Below are 19,664 nucleotides of genomic sequence, written 5' to 3' on the forward strand. Positions count from 1 at the left end.
ACCAAGCACTAGAAGACGTGCATTTAAAATGAGAGAGATAAAGTTGAAAGGAAATATGTGGTGCAAGTTTTTTTTTTAAAACAGAGAGTAGCTGGCACAAATTTCCAGTAATGCCCCCCTTCACCATTCCCCTCTCACCTTATCTCTTCATCTGCTTATCACCTCACTCTGATTCTCCTCCCCCATTTTTTCCATGATCTTCCGTCCCCTCCTATCAGATTCTCTCTTCTCCCAGCCCTGTATCTCTTTCACTAATCAACATCCCAGCACTTTACTTCACCCCTACCACCATTCCCCGCTTTACCTATCACCTCCCGTCCCCCCACTTTCTTACTGTGACACCTCATCATTTTTCCCAGTGCAGATGAAGGGTTTTGGCCTGAAATGTCGACTGTGCTCTTTTCCATAGATGTTGTCTGGCCTGCTGAGTTCCTCCAGCATTTTGTGTGTTGATGCACAGGTAGAAGTGAGTTTATTCAACTTAACATCATGTTTGGCATAGGACACTGTGAGCCTAAGGACATGTTCCTATGCTATACTTTCTATGTTGTTTTAAAACAGTGCCATTTCTGTCAAAATAGAACTACCTTTTGCCTGACATAAAATGTGATACTTTATATGTACATTCAAATTAAAATGCAATCATTAAAAATTTTTCTTGGTAGATTTTTCCTTTACATGAGGTGAAGTGAAAGTAGGCATCAAGGTAGCAAGAGTATCAGATCAAATAACTCCAGCTAAACCGGAAGATAGTCGTGATGGTTCAAATTCAATCACCTCAGCCACAGAATCTCTCTGCAGTTGTTCCTCAGTGTAGTTTCCTGGGCCCAACCATCTTTAGCTACTTCATTAATGGCATTCCTTCAGTTTAAAGATCAGAAGTAGAGATGTTCACTGATGATTGCACAAACTTCAACACCATTCACGACTCCTCATGTAATGAAGCCGTCCAAATCCAAATGCAGCAAGGCATGGACAAGATAAGTCACAAATAACATTTGCACCACAGAAGTTCTGGATAATGAAGGTAACCAACAAGAGAAAACAGAGCTATCACCTCCTGGTGTTCAATGGCATTACAATCACTAAACATGCCAGTATCGATATCCTGACCATATGTTCAATGTGGGTACAAGAACAGGTGAGAGGTTAGGAATCCACCTCCTAACTCCCTGACATTTTCCACTATTGACAGGGCTCAGCAGGAGTCTGATGGAAGACTCTCCATTTGCTTGGATAAGTGCAGTTTCAACAACACTCATGAAGCTTGATGGCATGGAGGACTGAGACGGCTGTAACTATTTATTCACCCCAGAATGATACACGGTAGCATCAGTGCATGCGATCTACAGGATAGACTAGAACATCTTACCGACACTTGTTAAACATAATCTTCCAAAGCTAGATTTCTATCAGCTAGAAGAACAAGGGCAGCAGAAGCATGGGAACACTACCACCTAGAAATTGTCCTCTATCCTGACTTGGAAAAAAACAATTCCTTCCAGGGTCTTACTCTATCAGCGTTGTAGACATACCCACATCCAAAGTAGGGCAGCAGGTCAAGAAGGCAGCCCATCTTCTCAAGAGCAATTAGGGATGGACTAACTAACTCAGCCCAAATCCTTTGAATGAATAAGAAATAACTGGTTAGTTCAAATTGCTGAGTTCAACATAACAATATATATATGTAAATAAGTACATGACTGGTCTGAAGCATAATTATGTTCAATTAGGCACAAAAAAGTAAATTTGATTTCAGAGAAGCACAAGGAAATATATACTCAGTGGCCACTATATTAGGTACTGTAGTGGAGCTTCGTGTGCTCTTCTATTGCTGTAGCCCATCCACTTCAAGGTTTGACATATTATGTGTTCGAAGACGCTCTTCTGCACAGCACTGTTGTCACGCATGATCGAGTGACTGTCGCCTTCAAGTCAGATTGAACCAATCTGGTCATTCGCCTCTGGCCTCTCTCAAGGTGCTTTTGCCCACAGAACTGCTACTCACTGGATGTTTTTTGTTTTTCGCATCATACTCTATAAACTCTAGAGACTGCTGTGCGTGAAAATCCCAGGAGACCAGCAGTTTCTGAGATACTCAAACCAATCTGTCTGGCACCAACAATCATTCCACAGTCAAAGTCACTGAGATCATACTTGTTCCCCATTCTGATGTTCAGTCTAAACAACAACTGGACCTCTTGACCATACCTCTGCATGCTCTCATGCAATGAGTTGCTGCCATGATTGGCTGATTAGATATCTGCATTGATAAGTGTACAGGTGTACCTAACAAAGTGAGTGTATATTCTGCTCCTAATTTAAAGATGCTGAATACAAATTGATCAAATTCTTCTAAGCATTAAATGCCTCAGTTTCCTTAATTACAATGCTATTTATTTTTGGCAAAGAGAAACAAATTTGAATTTTGGTAGATTAGTCATTTAAAAGTACATTGTCATTGGAAAATAGATTTCAGAGAATGCTCAGATTACATTTGCTTATCAAATTCCTTCTTGGGCACCATCAAATTGTTTAGAGATGTAATAAAAATAACTGCAATGGACAAAAAAAATGGACCTTCGATACCTACAATATAGATTATATAAACAAATAAATGGAAATACTGACAAAGTACAGATTAGTGTTTAATATCAGATTTTGATTTTTTTCCATGTTCTCAAGTGTTTTTGAAAGGAAATACATAATGTGCTGCTCTTTCACTGCTGGCCTGAATTGGTTGATAAAAATTGTATTTCTATGGTGCAAAGGAGATCTACAATGAACAGTTTCCCACACCAACTTGTCTGAAAAATATTAATGAATCACACTGCTCTGAGCATGAATCCTGAACTTTACTCCGGTGTTCTAGTATCAAGTCCTGGCTCTAATGTTCCAGTATCAAGTCCTGGCTCTAGGTTCCAGTATCAAGTCCTGGCTCCGAAGTTCCAGTATCAAGTCCCGGCTCTTGTGTTCTAGTATCAAGTCCTGGCTCTGATGTTCCAGTATCAAGTCCTGGCTCTGGGTTCCTGTATCAAGTCATGGCTCCGATGATCCAGTATCAAGTCCTGGCTCCGGTGTTCTAGTATCAAGTCCTGGCTCTGATGTTCCAGTATCAAGTCCTGGCTCTGGGTTCCAGTATCTTTTCAAAATGCTTTTCAAAATTCTATAATAATAATTTTGCTCTTCTAATCCCAGTAAGATAAAACATTAGAAGTACACAATTATACTGAGGAACTGCGTTCAAAGCATTAATAAATTTGTTTGACAGCACCACCTAAATCTGCAAAATCGGCCCTCCTGGGTAGACAAGAACAGCAAGCGCCATAAATCACATCATCATTTGCAATGTATTGTTACTCCTTCATTATTTCACAGGAAGATCCCAGAACCCCTTTGCTACTTTCACCACAAGGACTCCACTGAGTCAAGACTAGCGCTAGTTAGGGATGGGTGGTAAATGCCGGCCAGTAGCATCTGCATCGGACTTGCAGGTGAGTGGCCCCAGGTTCAAATCCATCAGTGCTGGGTTGAGTGTCAGGCTAGCAACTCAGCCTCATAAAAAACAAATGCTAAAGAAACAGCAAGATTGCCACCCAATGCAGCACATGGTGTTGAGAGGAGCTAACTAGCTGATCTTAATGGAAGAAAAAAATCTATCTCAAGTATTTGTTTAGGCATTATTGTTTAATCATATTTTTAAAAAAGAAATACCATTTCAAAACATTTGCATTATATGTGGAAATGTTATTCTTCAGTATGCCCTCTGCAAAATAAAAGATGCTCACCTGGTCCAAGCGTAAAGCACCGCTGTCAAACCTCTGCTTACGAAGCTGTTTAGCAATGTTATGAAGATTGAGGACTGCAGCCTTTACTTCAGCAATACTATGATCTGGTGAAATGGATGGCAGTTCATCAGGGGTTAATATCTTTTCTGGATCTTCAATAATGCTTTGTGCATGGTTATAACTCAGCTTTACGCAGGAACGAATAATGGTTCGCCCATACCACTGATTCAGTATCTGCAAAATATAAATTAGAGAAAGATTTTTAAAAGTAACAATTACTTTTTTTTTCAGTTCCACATCACATCTTCCATAAATTGAATGACAAATGAAAAGCATTCATATTGTTCAGGCCTCTAGATATGTAGTTCATTTGTATGAGCATCACTTCCTAAACATAAGCTGTTCTTTTATATCATTTCCTGCGTGGATTAGTTTTGATTCGATTTGAAGTATGGTGGAAGACACACATCTCCTTCTACTCTTTACTTGCTCTTGAAACAGCAGTATCTGTGAGTCTTAAGTTCTTGGTAATACTGTTAAACACTCAGTAGATAGATTTTGAAGTAAGTATTATGTTTTATTATGTTTATCTTTGTGCCACAAGTTTGCTCTTAGTTACACTGTGTAGTTATGAAGTGCTGCATACGTACACTTTCTTGTTTAACTCTGGTTGTGATAATAATTGATAGTATTAGTATATTCAGGCATGCTATGATTCTGCATTGAATTTCATACATATCTTACTGAACTCTCTACAATTTCATAAGTAAAGAGATCTCATGAAAAACCCTGAAGAAAGCTTTAATCTCAGGTGATTTTTTTAATATTTTGATTTAAACAAGTTGTTTAACTCATTTTGTATTTGTGTACATATGCACAGTGAGGACAATAGAGTGAAAAGATAACTCGTCTTCAAAGGCGTTGCTCACAGGCCAAAGCTGCTATCTAAAAGTGTTTCAAATTCTGTGACTCAACAGCACACCGAGCAAAAAGACTGAAGCTACCATCCACTGTACTGAGTACAACAGTGATCAGTGTGTATCAGCAATTCATTGGGATCGCTCCTTTTCAAACTGCTCGTCAATGATTTAGATAATGGAAATGATGGCTTTGTAGCAAGGTTTGTGGGTGATACAAAGATAGGTGGAGGGGTAGGTAGTCCTGAGGAGGCAATGTGATTGCGGCAGGATAGACAAATTGGAAGACCAGGCAAAAAAAGTGGCAGATGGAGTACAGTTGGGAAATGAATGATAATATATTTTTGGTAAACAGAATAAAAGTGTAGACTATTATCTAAATGGGGAGAAAATTGAAACATCAGAGATACAAAGGGACTTGAATCCTTGTGCAAGACTCCCAGAAGATTAATTCACAGGTTGAATCTGTAGTAAAGAAGGCAAATGTAATTTTGGCATTTATTTCAAGAGAAATAGAATATAGAAACAGGGAGATGATGCTGAAGCTTTATAAGACACTAGTCAGGCCGCACTTGGAGTACTGTCAACACTTTTGGGACCTTTATCTCAGAAAGGATGTATTGTCATTGGAGAAAGTCCAGAGGAGGTTCACAAGGACAATTCCAGGGATGAAGGGGTTAACATATGAGGAGCATTTGACAATTCTGGGCCTGTACTCACTGGAATTTAGAAGAATGCGGGGGGTACCTCATGGAAACCTACCAAATGTTGAAAGGTGGATGTGGACAGGCTGTTTCCTATGATGGAGGTATCCAGAACTAGAGGGCACAGCCTCAAAATTGACCTTTTCAAACAGAAGTAAGGAGGAATTTTTTTTAGCAAAGAAGTGGTGAATCTGTGGAATGCTCTGCCAAAGACTGCAGTGGAGGCCAAGTCCATGGGTATTCAAAGCAGAAGTTGATAGATTCCTGATTGGTTGGGGCATCAAGGGATATGGTGAGAGGGCAGGTGTAGGGGGTTGAATGGGATCCGGGATCAGTCATGATGAAAGAGCAGAGCAGACTCAATGAGTGGAATGATCTAATTCTGCTCCTATGTCTTATGGTCTTATTTAGGTCCAGCATCTTGGGCTACTACTGGTTCCAGCACACCCACAGCAGAGCAGGGATCCTCCATCAGACATTGCTACTTTCTCATGCACAGAAGTATGCAAGAAAGGCTTCCAAGGCAAATCCAGCTCTAAAATATGTCAAGTCAACACCTACTCAAAAGGACATTATCCAGAGCAAAAAATAAAGGCATATGTGATTATTAGATGATCAGAGAAATGTGTCATTGGCAAAGTCAACATACTTTTACATACAGAGTACTTAAAGTTCGTATTTCCCATCCACTCTAAAGACATGTTCTGGAATGTCAGAAGTTGCCGAAGAAGAGATATTGAATTTGTCATGGAGTCAATAGGACTGAAGGTCTGCTTATCCTTGTCAATTCTCATGGAATGTGACTATACTCCCTAAAACAAGGATAAAATTTCAACTCCTGAAGCTGCAAGCGATCATTCACATCTTAATGCCATTGCTGACAAGATTCCACCATGTGACCTTTCTGCTGCAATTCTCCTGTTGCTTGGCAATGACACCATCCGTGCACTTGAATGTGAATAGTGCAGTGGCTGACACAATGGATTTTAGATTAGATTAGATTAGATTATGAGGACACTCAGTCCTCATTAATTGTCATTTAGAAATGCATGCATGCATTAAGAAATGATACAATGTTCTTCCAGAGTGATATCACAAAAAAAAGGACAAACCACATAATTATAGCATATAGTTACAGCAGTGCAAAACAATACCATAATTCGATAAACGCAGACCATGGATGCAGTTTTTAAAAAAGTCTCAAAGTCCCAATCAGCTCCAATAGTCCCGATATCAGGCAGCAAAAGGGAGAAACTCTCCCTGCCATAGACTTCCAGGCACTGACAATTAATGCCTCGGAAGCACCCGACGACAGCAGTCTGAGACCGTCCGAAAACTTCCAGCCTCTGACCAGCCCCTCTGATACAGCCTCCCAAGCGCTGTCGACCTCGTCCCGGCCGCCGAAGCAAGCAAAGCCGTCTCGGAGGCCTTCTCCTCCGGAGGTTCCGGACCGCACAGTAGCAGCGGCAGCGAAACGGGCATTTCAGAAGTTTCTCCAGATGTTCCTCCACGCTCTCACGTCTGCCTCCATCAAATCAGGATTGTGCACGGTACCCTACCTAACACGTAACAGATATCCATTCTCCAGAGAGGCTGCGCGCGCTGTGTCATGCCGCCATCTTCTCCTCCTCCTTGTTTTTCTATTTTACGCCCATTGACAGGACCTGGGTTGTGTTATAGTGGTTGAAATCTGCTTTGATGGTGCTCATCAACCTACAGTCAGCACATTTAAGATTAATGTCCTGGAGAACAGGCACCCAAGTCATTTCAGACCCTGTGAGAGTAGAATCTGTATGCTCATCCAGATTTAGGCAAGCAGGTCTCCTGTCACTTGGGAGATGATTACAAGCTGGCACCTTAAGCGGACAGTTACCTAGGGAGAGAAGGTTTTCAGGACTGAACCCTTAACTGGCCCAGTATTTCTTGCTGATCCTCAACGGGAAAATAGTTAGCAGGAAACTGGTGATTAGCCAACTCTGAGGCAGATGTAGAAATACGTCAAGTGTCGACCAACATCACTCATTTCTCACTGCTCCAACTTGGCAGTGCATGCTTTGAGCATTTTTCAAGCTGGAAGTCGCTTACCAGAACAATTGCTTGGCTCTTACATATTGCTCATTCCTTTACAGGAGTAGCCAAAGACTGCCTTTGTAGTGGTTGGTACATTTGTAAGCAACGTCTCAGTGCAGAACAACTGAATCAAACAATGGTTAGACTCTTTGTTGCTCAAAGACAGGTTTAAGCAGAGGAAGTGTCATGCATCACAAAGCAGGAATCAAAATAAAAACAAAATTCCCTGAGTAAACTCTGCCCCTTTCTTGACTCTGAAGAGCAATGCAAGTTGGAGGTTGTGATAGGACAACTCACTTCAGAAGTAATTCACACAATCATCATTCTGGGTGAGCATCATATCACCTCTGCTCATTAGACACTACCAGGAGCAAGTATGTCATCAAGTTCATCGTTTTCAAGCAGAGAACTAGAGTAAGATGGCTTTCAAGATCAGTCACTGAGACTGTCTTTCTTTTGCCGCAGATTTAGTGAAGTGATCATTGACTTTTAGTTTGAATAGTTAAGTTTGACAGACAGACAGACATACTTTATTGATCCCGAGGGAAATTGGGTTTCGTTACAGCCGCACCAACCAAGATTAGTGAAGAAATATAGCAATATAAAACCATAAATAATTAATAATAATAAGTTAATCATGCCGTGGAAATAAGTCCAGGACCAGCCTATTGGCTCAGGGTGTCTGACGCTCCGAGGAAGGAGTTGTAAAGTTTGATGGCCACAGGCAAGAATGACTTCCTATGCCGCTCAGTGTTACATCTCGGTGGAATGAGTCTCTGGCTGAATGTACTCCTGTGCCTAACCAGTACATTATGGAGTGGATGGGAGTCATTGTCCAAGATGGCATGTAACTTGGACAGCATCCTCTTTTCAGACACTTTATGACATTTTATGGATGTCAGGCGGGACGTGTTCTGGCCTCTAGAGATGCAGTTCATTTCTATGAACACCATTTCTTATAGATAAGCTCAAAGTACACTGCAGATGCTGTGGTCAAATCAACACGTACAAAAGCTGGATAAACTCAGCAAGTCAGGCAGCATCCATCGAAATAAGCAGTCAATGTTTTGGGCCGAGACCCTTCATCAGTCCTGACAAAGGGTCTTGGCCCGAAACATTGACTGCTCATTTCAACGGATGCTGCCCGACCTGCTGAGTTCATCCAGCTTTTGTACGTGTTGACTTATACATAAGCTGTTTTTTTTATATCATTTCTTGTGTGGATTAATTTTGATTTGATTTTAAGTATGGCAGAAGACACATTTCCATCTACTCTTTATTTGCTCTTGAAACAGCAGTGTCTGTGAGTCTTAAGTTTTTGGTAATTTTGGTAAACACTTGGTAGATATATATTGAAGAAAGTTATTGTATTTAAGTTTATTGTTGTGTGATGAGTTTACTCTTGGTTACACTGTGTAGTTATGAAGTGTTGCATATCTGAATTATGTTGGTTAATACCCGTTCTGAGAATAATCAACAGTATGAGTATATTCAGGTGTGCAATGGATCTGTATTAAATTTAACGCTTATTTACTTAACTCTCTGTAGTTTCACAAGTAAAGAGAACTCACTAAAATGGTGAAGAAAGCTTCTGTCCCCAGGTGATTTTTGAGAAGTTGATTAACTCATTGCATAGTTGTGTATATATGCACAGTAAAAACAGTAGATATATTGCAAAATATACCCAAATCGCGTTTTCATTGCTAATACTGGGATAACAAATCCAAGTACTTTCATCTGCTGTTTGAGACCAAGCAAGCAACTTGTTTACTCACACCTATTCTCTCCTTACACAGATCTCTGCTGTAACATCACAACAGATTACTCAAGGATCAAAGATCAACTTTTTACGCCATATACATGTAATAGGAATTTGTGTCTTGGTCAGGGTATGACATGCAACAAAAATCAACAATTTTAAAGAATTACAAAGAATAAAGTTAGAGGTTAAAGTATGGATACAGAATAAAGTGTGCATAAAAACAGAAATACCAGAGTGTAAAAAAGCATTATAAAAAATGGTCTGAAGTGCACTGCAGTCCCGTGACAGGAATAATAGACAGAGCAGGGTTGGGGGGGGGGGGGGGGGGGTGCTAACTAGAATGGTTGATCAGATTAACTGACTGAGGGAAGAAACTTTTAAGATGACATGAAGTTTTTATTTTAATAGCTCTAAAGCACTTTCCAGAAGGGAACTTTTGGAAAAGGCAGAATGTAGGGTAGGTAATGTCCGCAATGATCTTTCCTGCCTGCTTCTTCTTCTCGGACATATACAAGTCCTGAAGTGATGGTAGACTGCAGCCAATGACCATTTCTTCTCACCTGACAGTTTGCTGTACCTTTTATATATTGTGTGAGGATGCTGCACCGAACTAGACAGTAATAGCTGATGTGAGAATGTACTCTGTGATGGTAGTGTATTATTGCACCAATAAGTTCCAGGAAAGATGGGATTTTACCAACTGCTGAAAGTAATACATCCTTTGCTAATCCTTTTTGTTAATGCAGACATGGTTCTCCCACGAGGTCCTACAAAATAATGATGCCCAGGAACTTGAATGTTGAAATGATGATAAGTGTAGAACTGTTAATGATGAATGGGGAGAGGATTCCAATTGTTCTCAGACTGATAAATAACTCCTTCAATCCAAAGAAATCGAATTGCTTTGGAAACCCATCATGTTTTTCTTTTTAATTGCATATGTCATTTCATATTTCAGTTTGACTAAGGTAAACTTCCTCACCATCTGTACAAGTATAGAGATAACTGCACCAATGCTATTTCACCCCGAACCTGGAAATTTCATTGCCTTAGCCACCAATTTGGACTCTGCCATTTTAAGGCCACACAATTATGTTGTCAATTTCTATGTCCATTTCCAGCAAAATATCCATAGCATCTTCACACCTATCATTTCCCACCTTTTCCATATCATCTATTCCGACATCGTCAATTTTCACACTTGCGCTTCCTCAATAATGGAATCTCTGCCACCACAACCAACAGTGCCTTGGCTTCAGCCATTCATTCTCTGCATGCTTACTCAGAGATCTTGCCTGTACTCACTGGAATTTAGAAGAACGTTGGGGAGCTCATTGAAGCCTACCAAATATTGAAAGGACTGGACAGGGTGGATGTGGAGAGGATGTTTCCTCTAACACCCAGCAGGTTGTCTTGATTCCATGCCTGCCCTTTGAATGACTTGTAATGCTTCTAATTCAGCTTCTACACAGTTAACCTATCATTGGACATTCTTATTTTTCATTTTCAAACCATCCCATGGTATCACTATAATAAATGATGTCAGGTATACTGACAAGATCCTGATCACATTATCGTAACCCCTTTACTGAACCTCATACAGCTATTTTCACTCTTACAAAAACCAAATGAACTCTTCAGGGAATACTGCAGAAAACTTTCTCTGTTAAGAATGGAGCAAGTTCAAACCAGAAATTGATATGTATTGTTTAATGAAGCAGATTTACCAAACTAACTAAAAACACACTTACATACACAGTGTCCCACAAGCAAAGAATTATTAGATTACAAATATTCACAAGTTCCAGTATTTTCTTTAACTGCTCCCCAAGTTTCCAACAAGTAGGACTGCACTTGCTGTAATACAACAAACATCACAGCTGAACATACAAGCTTCAATTATCTTGGGGAAATCACTGATATCAAAGGTTTTGCATGCCTATAATAACAAGGAAAGCAAAAAGAGTTCAGTACAATAAGATTGGAAAGAAAACTTCCACATTATGCCAACATAAAGACAAAAATATAGAGGTATATATTGAAAGGACAATCTCCGTGACATTCTAAAGGCAAATCTAATATTCAGGTTATTGCAAATGTCCTAACTTTAATTTGAAGTTTTTGAAAATAGAACAGACTAAAGTGACATCTACCCAATTTATAAGTTAGGAAAACTCAACATGACAACATGGCAGCCGTGAACACAACCAATATGTAGACCAGTGTATACAGTTTTCCAAAATATATTAAAAATCTTGAATCTGACCTGATGTCATGACTTTTACCATCGTAAATACTACTGTTATAATAGCAGCCTAACACAACATTTTAATTAACCACCAGAGGGTGGTGCAATACCTTTTCTCCATAAATCAAATAAAATGATTAGACCCTGCTAGATCCTGCACTCTGGAATCCACTGTCTAAACCTGCCTCCCTGCCTATCACACATCTGATGATACTCACTCTTATTAACTACTTAATCATCAGCCTAATCATACCTTACATAGATAGGCTGACACCTTTGTTTCAAAATGCTACTGTACAGTACCCCAGTGATTTTGTTTAATTACATTAGAGATTATACTTAAATGCAAACTGTAATTGTTAAACAGGTTTTATAATGTCAAGTTCAAATTTATTGTCATTCAACAATACACATGTATACTGCCAAATGAGACAGATAGCTCACACACATAAAACAAGAAATAATATTACCAGAAATAACTTTACAAATAATAAGGTATACATACAAAGTATACTGCAGATGCTGTGGTCAAATCACACATACAAATAAGCTAGATGAACTCAGCTGGTCGAGCAGCATCCGTGGAAATGAGCAGTCAATGTTTCGGCCGAGACCCTTCGTCAGGATAACGTGTACATACAAGTTCAGAAGTAAACAGTATAATGCTACTGGCACTTCATATGGGTGGTGGCAGGGAGTTCAGTACTCTTATAACTTCATAACCTCCTGTGACAAAAACTAAAGAAATTACAGTAAAGAAAGCAGCAATGCTTTCCTCTGAATGGATTTATAGTTGTTAATTTGTAAGGATGCATTGAATTAGTACAATAAATTACAGAACTCAACAGCTCGAATGGCTTAGGTAACTGAGTGGAGTTTAAGTAAAAGTCATGGCCAAAGTGAAAACTTTGGTCATGATTTATACATGCCTTTCAATAATAAATGTTTCAATTCTAACAATAAAATGGATGCATTCATCTGGGAGTGTTAAGATGTGAATATAATATTCTATTTTATCAAAGATATGACATAAGAATTTCTTTAGATTCACCGATATTGTGGTTTAGGTGAAAATGATCAAATCAAAGGGTGGAACTGCTGAATAATAGGAAACTGCACTTAGCATCCGGCTTAGTCTGGCTGATTCATTTGCCAAATTTTTGATGAGCTGCTGTGAGTGCACATTTGCACATCTACACAGTGCTGACAAAAGGAAACGTGGACAAGGAAATCATGTATTACACGTCTCCTTTGTTGGTGCAAACTTATAGTAATGGATAAGAAAGTGACAGTTAGTGAGTGAATACACATTTAGAAAACTAAACTGGACAGATCTTATGGCCAATTAAATATTCTTCCATGAATCACCATAACCTGTTCCATGTATTTCCGCTTTTCCCATTGTACTATTCCAATGCAAAGTCTCTTCAACATATGCTGACATATCAATATGGTTATAAAGAAGGCAAGACAGCAGCCATACCTTATTAGGAGTTTGAAGAGATTTGGCATGTCAACAAATACACTCAAAAACTTCTATAGTTGTACTGTGGAGAGTATCCTGTTAGGCTGCATCATTGTCTGGTATGGAGGGGCTACTGCACAGGACCAAAAGAAACTGCAGAGGGTTGTAAATCTAGTCAGCTCCATCTTGGGTAATTGCCTACAAAGTACCCAGGACATCTTCAACAAGCAGTGTCTCAGAAAAGCATCATCCATTATTAAGGACCTCCAGCACCCAGGGCATGTCCTTTTCTCACTGTTACCATCAGGCAGGAGATATAGAAGCCTGAAGGCACACACTCAGTGATTCAGGAACAGCTTCTTCCCCTCTGCCATCTGATTCCTAAATGTACATTGAATCTCTGTTCACTACCTCACTTTTCTTTAAAAATATACAGTATTTCTGTTCTTGTACATTTTTTAAAATCTATTCAATATATATAATTGATTTACTTGTTTAGTTATTATTATTTTAATTTTTTTCTCCTCTCTGCTAGATTATGTATTGCATTGAACTGCTGCTGCTAAGTTAACAAATTTCAAATGATAATAAACCTGATTCTGACTCTTTAAAGAAATTTTCCTTTCAATTTTCTATGTCTTGAGAAACGATTTTGGAAATCAAAGTGATCATAGAAGCAATTATCCAGATAATTACTAACAAACAAATGAAGAAGATTCCCAAAGTAATTTATGAATGCCATGCATTAAAAATTCAACAACATCACAAGGTATGTGATAGATTGTAGTAGGCCTCCATTAGTCTTGACAGACCATGGATTTGTACCTTGGAAAGTTTCCAGGGCGCAAACCTGGGCAATGTTTTTTTTTTAATGGAAAATTACATCAATATGCGTCAATATGTTGGACCCAGAATAGATCTTCAGAGATGTTGACACCACAAGGCTGCGGGACAGGATGGCATCCCAGAGCAAGTACTTAGGATGTACGTAGCACAACTGGCAGGTGTGCTTATAGACATTTTTAATCTCTCCCTCTCTCAGTGTAGAGTGCCCTCCTGCTTCAAATTATCCACCATTGTTCCTGTAGGCTCGTCATGAGGCATATCAAGACCCTGCTGCCCCCCTTACTGGACCCCCTGCAGTTGGCGTACCGTCCCGACTGCTCAACAGATGACACCATTGCCATTACCCTCCACCTGGCCCTAACCCACCTGGACAAAAAAGACACATACATTTGTATGCTGTTCATAGACTTCAGTTCAGCATTCAACACAATCATCCCTCAGAAACTGATTGGAAAGCTGAGCCTACTGGGCCTGAACATCCCCCTCTGCAACTGGATCCTAGACTTCCTGACTGGGAGACCTCAGTCAGTCCGGATCGGGAGCAGCATCTCCAACACCATCACACTGAGCACGGGGCCCCCCAGGGCTGTGTGCTCAGTCCACTGCTGTTCACTCTGCTGACCCATGACTGTGCTGCAACACACAGCTCGAACCACATCATCAAGTTCGCCGATGACACGACCGTGGTGGGTCTCAGCAGCAAGAACGACGAGTCAGCTTACAGAGAGGAGGTGCAGCGGCTAATGGACTGGTGCAGAGCCAACAACCTGTCTCTGAATGTGAACAAAACAGAAGAGATGGTTGTTGACTTCAGGAGGGCACAGAGCGACCACTCCCCGCTGAACATCGACAGCTCCCCGGTAGAGATCGTTAAGAGCACCAAATTTCTTGGTGTTCACCTGGCCCCTCAACACCAGCTCCATAGCAAAGAAAGCCCAGCAGTGCCTCTACTCTCTGCGAAGGCTGAGGAAAGTCCATCTCCCACCCCCCATCCTCATCACATTCTACAGGGGTTGTATTGAGAGCATCCTAAGCAGCTGCATCACTGCCTGGTTCAGAAATTGCACCATCTCAGATCACAAGACCCTGCTGCGGATAGTGAGGTCAGCTGAGAAGATCATCGGGGTCTCTCTTCCCGCCATTATGGACATTTACACTACACGGTGCATCCGCAAAGCAAACAGCATTATGAAGGACCCCATGCACCCCCCATACAATCTCTTCTCCCTCCTGCTGTCTGGGAAAAGGCACCGAAGCATTCAGGCTCTCACGACCAGACTATATAACAGTTCCTTCCCCCAAGCTATCAGACCCCTCAATACCCGAAGCCTGGACTGACACCTTGCCCTACTGTCCTGTTTATTATTTATTGTAACGCCTGCACTGTTTTGCGCACTTTATGCAGTCCAGTGTAGGTCTGTAGTCTAGTGTAGTTGTTGTTGTGTTTTTTTTCTCTGTTTTTTTTTTTACGTAGTTCAGTCTAGTTTTTGTAATGTGTCATATAACACCATGGTCCTGAAAAATGTTGTCTCATTTTTACTGAGTACTGTACCAGCAGTTATGGTCGAAATGACAATAAAAGTGACTTGACTTGACTTGAATCCCTATGTGAGTTTGCCTTTTAGTGTAACATTGCTCAGGGCCACATCCTTGAGTCTCTGCCTTTCTCTAATTCAGTTCTCTTGTGCACCTCTAAGTTCTTTTGCCCTGTCACTGGTGATGCATGTCAACAGTCAAATAGCTTAGGTACCCAATGCTAAGCCTAAGTTCTAAGAATTGCTTATTTTTAAAATGAGAGACTGCTAGAGAAGAATGACAAACCAAGAAGAATATGTAGCCGTGTAGGTGGTCAGAACTGACTGGAGTCCATAGATGTGCATGTACTCAATTTGTTAGTGACTGAGTTAGACAGAGAGAAACATGAATGATGCAATAGTCATGAGACAGCAATATATTAGATCTACGTCCAAGCAGATATGCAAATAGAGATATAAAATGACATTCACATTGGTCAGTGCCAGGGAAGTTGTTAAACTTGGTGTCGTCCCACCCCTGTGGTCAGTAAATTCAACTGAGATCCAAAATTCTAATTAGAGAAACCAAGTCTAATCCAATCTAGGGGGAAAAAAACATCAAGTCTTTGGCTGCATTTTTCTCCCCTTTGCTCTCTCTCCTCTCTTTCCTACAAGTCTCATTATCCTCTGCTAAAGGCTAGCTCGAAGATCAAGGCAATAGTCTTTAGCAGGGCAAGGCAGTAAAACACAGAGCAGAAAGGGTAATTAGGAATGAATGAAGTCCAAAGCAAAAGTAATGAGCCAGATGCATCACATTGGAAATATTAGTGACCAGTTATTTTCAAAATAGTTTAATTTATTGACACAAATTTTTTTTAGCAGTTAATAATCAGACCTACTCCAAAATGGACAACTATATTCAGTTCAAACTGATTATCTAGATGATACTGAGCTTTTGGGAAAGGAGAAGGATATGCACCAGTTTATTATTATAAATTATTCAGGTGGTCTAAAAAGGCTAAAAGCTTCTATATTTGAAAAGCTTTGCTATGGGACTGATGTAATTTTGTTTTATATGATGATGGGAATATATTGCATTTATATTGGCAATTTAAGCAAGATTCCTAATGAATACTTTGCAGTTATCTTCAAAGAAGGGAGGAGGAAATCACACTGCCACTATAGTTTAGATGGTAATTTGAAAAATAGTAGGTGGAATAAACACACAAGATAGGAATTATTAAGATAGTTAGTGTCTTTGAAAGTTGATAAATTGCCTGGCCCAGATGGAACATAACCAAGACTTTAAAAAATTCAATGCAGAAAATTGGTGATCAACATTTTCAATTCTTGGAGAATGCTTGGAGAACTAGTAATGTTGTACCACTATTAAAAAAGGAAGATCGGTATATTTAAAAAAAATTACAGCCCACTAAGTGTAAAATTAGTGCAGTGCAAATTACTGAATTCATTTCTGAGGGGAAGTAATAACCTTCATTTAAAAAAGTACAAATTAAGCACAGTCAGTATGGATCAGTTAAAGGAAGATTGTGATTGAATTTGTTTGAGAAGGTAATAAGTTTATTGCAAATGGAATTTAATCCAGAGTTGTCAAGAATTGCACTGGAAACCAAAACAGAAGCATACTATATGTGGATACAAGAAGTAAGGCATTGGTGAGGCTAAATCGGGAGTATTGTGTACAGTTCTGGTCACCGAATAAGAATAATAGGAAAGATGTCAACAAAATAGTGAGTACAGAGGAGATTTACTAGAATGTTACCTGGGTTTCAACACCTAAGTTACAGAGAAAGGTTGAACAAGTTAGGTCTTTATTCTTTGGAGCGTAGAAGGTTGAGGGGGGACATGATAGAGGTATTTAAAATTATGAGGGAGATAGATAGAGTTGATGTGGATCGGCTTTTCCTATTGAGAGCAGGGGAGATGCAAACAAGAGGACGTGAGTTGAGTTAAGGGGCAAAAGTTTAGGGGTAACATGAGGGGGAACTTCTTTACTCAGAGGGTGGTAGCTGTGTGGAAAGAGCTTCCAGTAGAAATGGTGGAGGCAGGTTTGATATTGTCATTTAAAGTAAAATTGGATAGGTATATGGACAGGAAAGGAATGGAGGGTTATGGGCTAAATGCAGGTCGATGGGACTAGGTGAGAGTAAGCGTTCGGCACGGACTAGACGGGCCAAGATGGCCCATTTCAGTGCTGTGATTATTATATGGTTAAGTGCTACAAACAGAGGGACAAGTCCAAGACCATATACAGTTAAAGGTCACATAAGTGGTTAATGAGACACATGAGATAGTTTCCTTTATTGGAAAGAAAAGAGAATTTGACAGCAGAGATCATGTTAGAACAAATTTATTTGGACCAAAGCCTGAGTATTAGATCCAACTCTGGTTGAGACTTTATACACAAGATGTGATTCCATTAAATAAGAGATTTACACAGCTGTTGCTGGGACTAGAAAAAGGCTGCTATTGAATACTTTGTGATCAATTGTATTAAGAGGCCAGGAGACTTGACAGGAATACCAAATAATATGGGGACTAAGTGGAGCAAAGCAGCAGATGCTTGGATTATAGACTTAAAGTTACTGGTAGAAGAATTAGAGGGGAGATGGGGAAAGTTATTTTCACCCATAGAGTAGAAAGGATCTGGAACTCACTGCTTGAAAGGTTGCTCCTAGCAGAAATTCTCATCACATTAAACAAGACTTGGGACACGTATTTGAAGAGCTTTAACCTGCAGGACCAGATAACAAGTGCTGGAAGGCAAAATGAGGCAGTGCAGCTCTTTATCACTTGGCACGGACATTATACACCAACTGGTCTCCTCCTGAGTCATACATGTTACATGATTCATTAGTTTCAATCATTAACTTAGTGAGTAGCTGGGGCCATGAATTTCTGTTGTGTTTTAACGTCAAATTTTTTTAAAACTTGAAAATGGTAGTTCTTTGAGAAAGGCCCCAGGCACATGCAGTGGACACAAATTCATGGATATACTCCTATTCAGCAGATAAATAATGCATTATTAATGACAGGTGATGCACAGGATTAATTTTGATTGCTTAGGAAGACAAAAATATAATTTCCCAAATATATTCTTCACATTAGCCTGGATCTTCAATCTGGGTTTGCACTGTTCTCCCAACAGTTGCATAGTTTTGACAGACATTTATTTAGTATATACCAGCTGGAACTTATGGTCTTTTCCTTTTGATATTATTTTCTGCAACTTGACAGTTGTCATCTTTGTATGATCCTCTAATACACATACAGTATTATAAAGGAGACAGCAAATACATGCTATTTTAAAAGAGGAACTGACTAATTACAAGGTATATTGTTAAAAAGAATATGGTTCATGCCAAAATTAATGTTATAATTTTTCTCATTTTTAAAGAATTGACTGAAAAACGATGCTTTATTTCTTGTTTGACTTATTATGAATGTCATCATTAGGAAATATAGAGCTGGCCTTGCCTACCCATGGATAATAAAGCTGCTATTCCAGTAACACAATCAATTACTCAGCAGGCGATAAAACATGCTCTGACACATTTTATTCTTTTTCTAGATTCACAGAACATAAGAAAGGTTTTCTTTCAGCTCCTCAAAGACTGCTTCTCAGTTGGGCAGCAGATTATCAGTACATGTAAATTAGCATTGTAGACTGACTCATGAACCACAATGTTTATTAACTATTTCCTTTCATTTTAATGAAGAATGTAAATGACTTTGACAAATATGAAAACATAAAAAGCAATGGTATCTCCAACTAAAATATGACAAACATCTAATTTATTTCACCGTCAGGTCAGTTCGAAGGATTTTCCTACATTTTGCAATTTGATTACAGTTACAATATAGCTCCAAGAATTAACAGGGGAATGAAAATGATGGCATTGTTTTGAGAGCAGTATAAAGTGACCCCCTTTCATATCATAGGAAAACAACAGCAAAAATATGAAATAAATATCAACGTGCTTTGGTAAGCTACCTTTGCTGAGGAATCTTAAACCACCCCAAGGCAGCAAAATTCAATGATACATGCAAGAAAGGCAAGACTGGGATATGATCAAAAGTTTGGGAATTTCAATAGACCAAGATAGTGTTACTTTGCTGACAAACACACAACAAACATGCTGAGCATCTGATTTGCAAACAAAATCAGTACAAAACGGAATATATAAACCTTAAAAATACAGACTTAATAGGTTATTTACAAACTGAGAAAGAACCTATTTAATAGTAAGGGTGACCATTCAGCATTAGAAAAAAAAGAGAAAGATTAACTTAAATTAGAATTAGTTACTACACAATTAGTTGCAAGCA

General features: G+C 39.4%; 1 protein-coding gene across 2 annotated transcripts in view; it reads right to left on the minus strand.

Moving 5' to 3' along the window:
- dis3l2 (DIS3 like 3'-5' exoribonuclease 2) overlaps nt 1–19,664 on the minus strand; it is a 307,005-nt gene that overhangs the window by 150,146 nt on the left and 137,195 nt on the right. For both annotated transcript variants that reach the window (XM_073041187.1, XM_073041186.1), the window contains exon 13: nt 3,789–4,022. In XM_073041187.1, the coding sequence (XP_072897288.1) occupies nt 3,789–4,022 (234 nt within the window). The remainder of the gene's footprint in view (nt 1–3,788; nt 4,023–19,664) is intronic.

The sequence above is a fragment of the Hemitrygon akajei genome, chromosome 3, assembly GCF_048418815.1.
Source record: "Hemitrygon akajei chromosome 3, sHemAka1.3, whole genome shotgun sequence".
Taxonomy (NCBI): Eukaryota; Metazoa; Chordata; class Chondrichthyes; order Myliobatiformes; family Dasyatidae; genus Hemitrygon; species Hemitrygon akajei.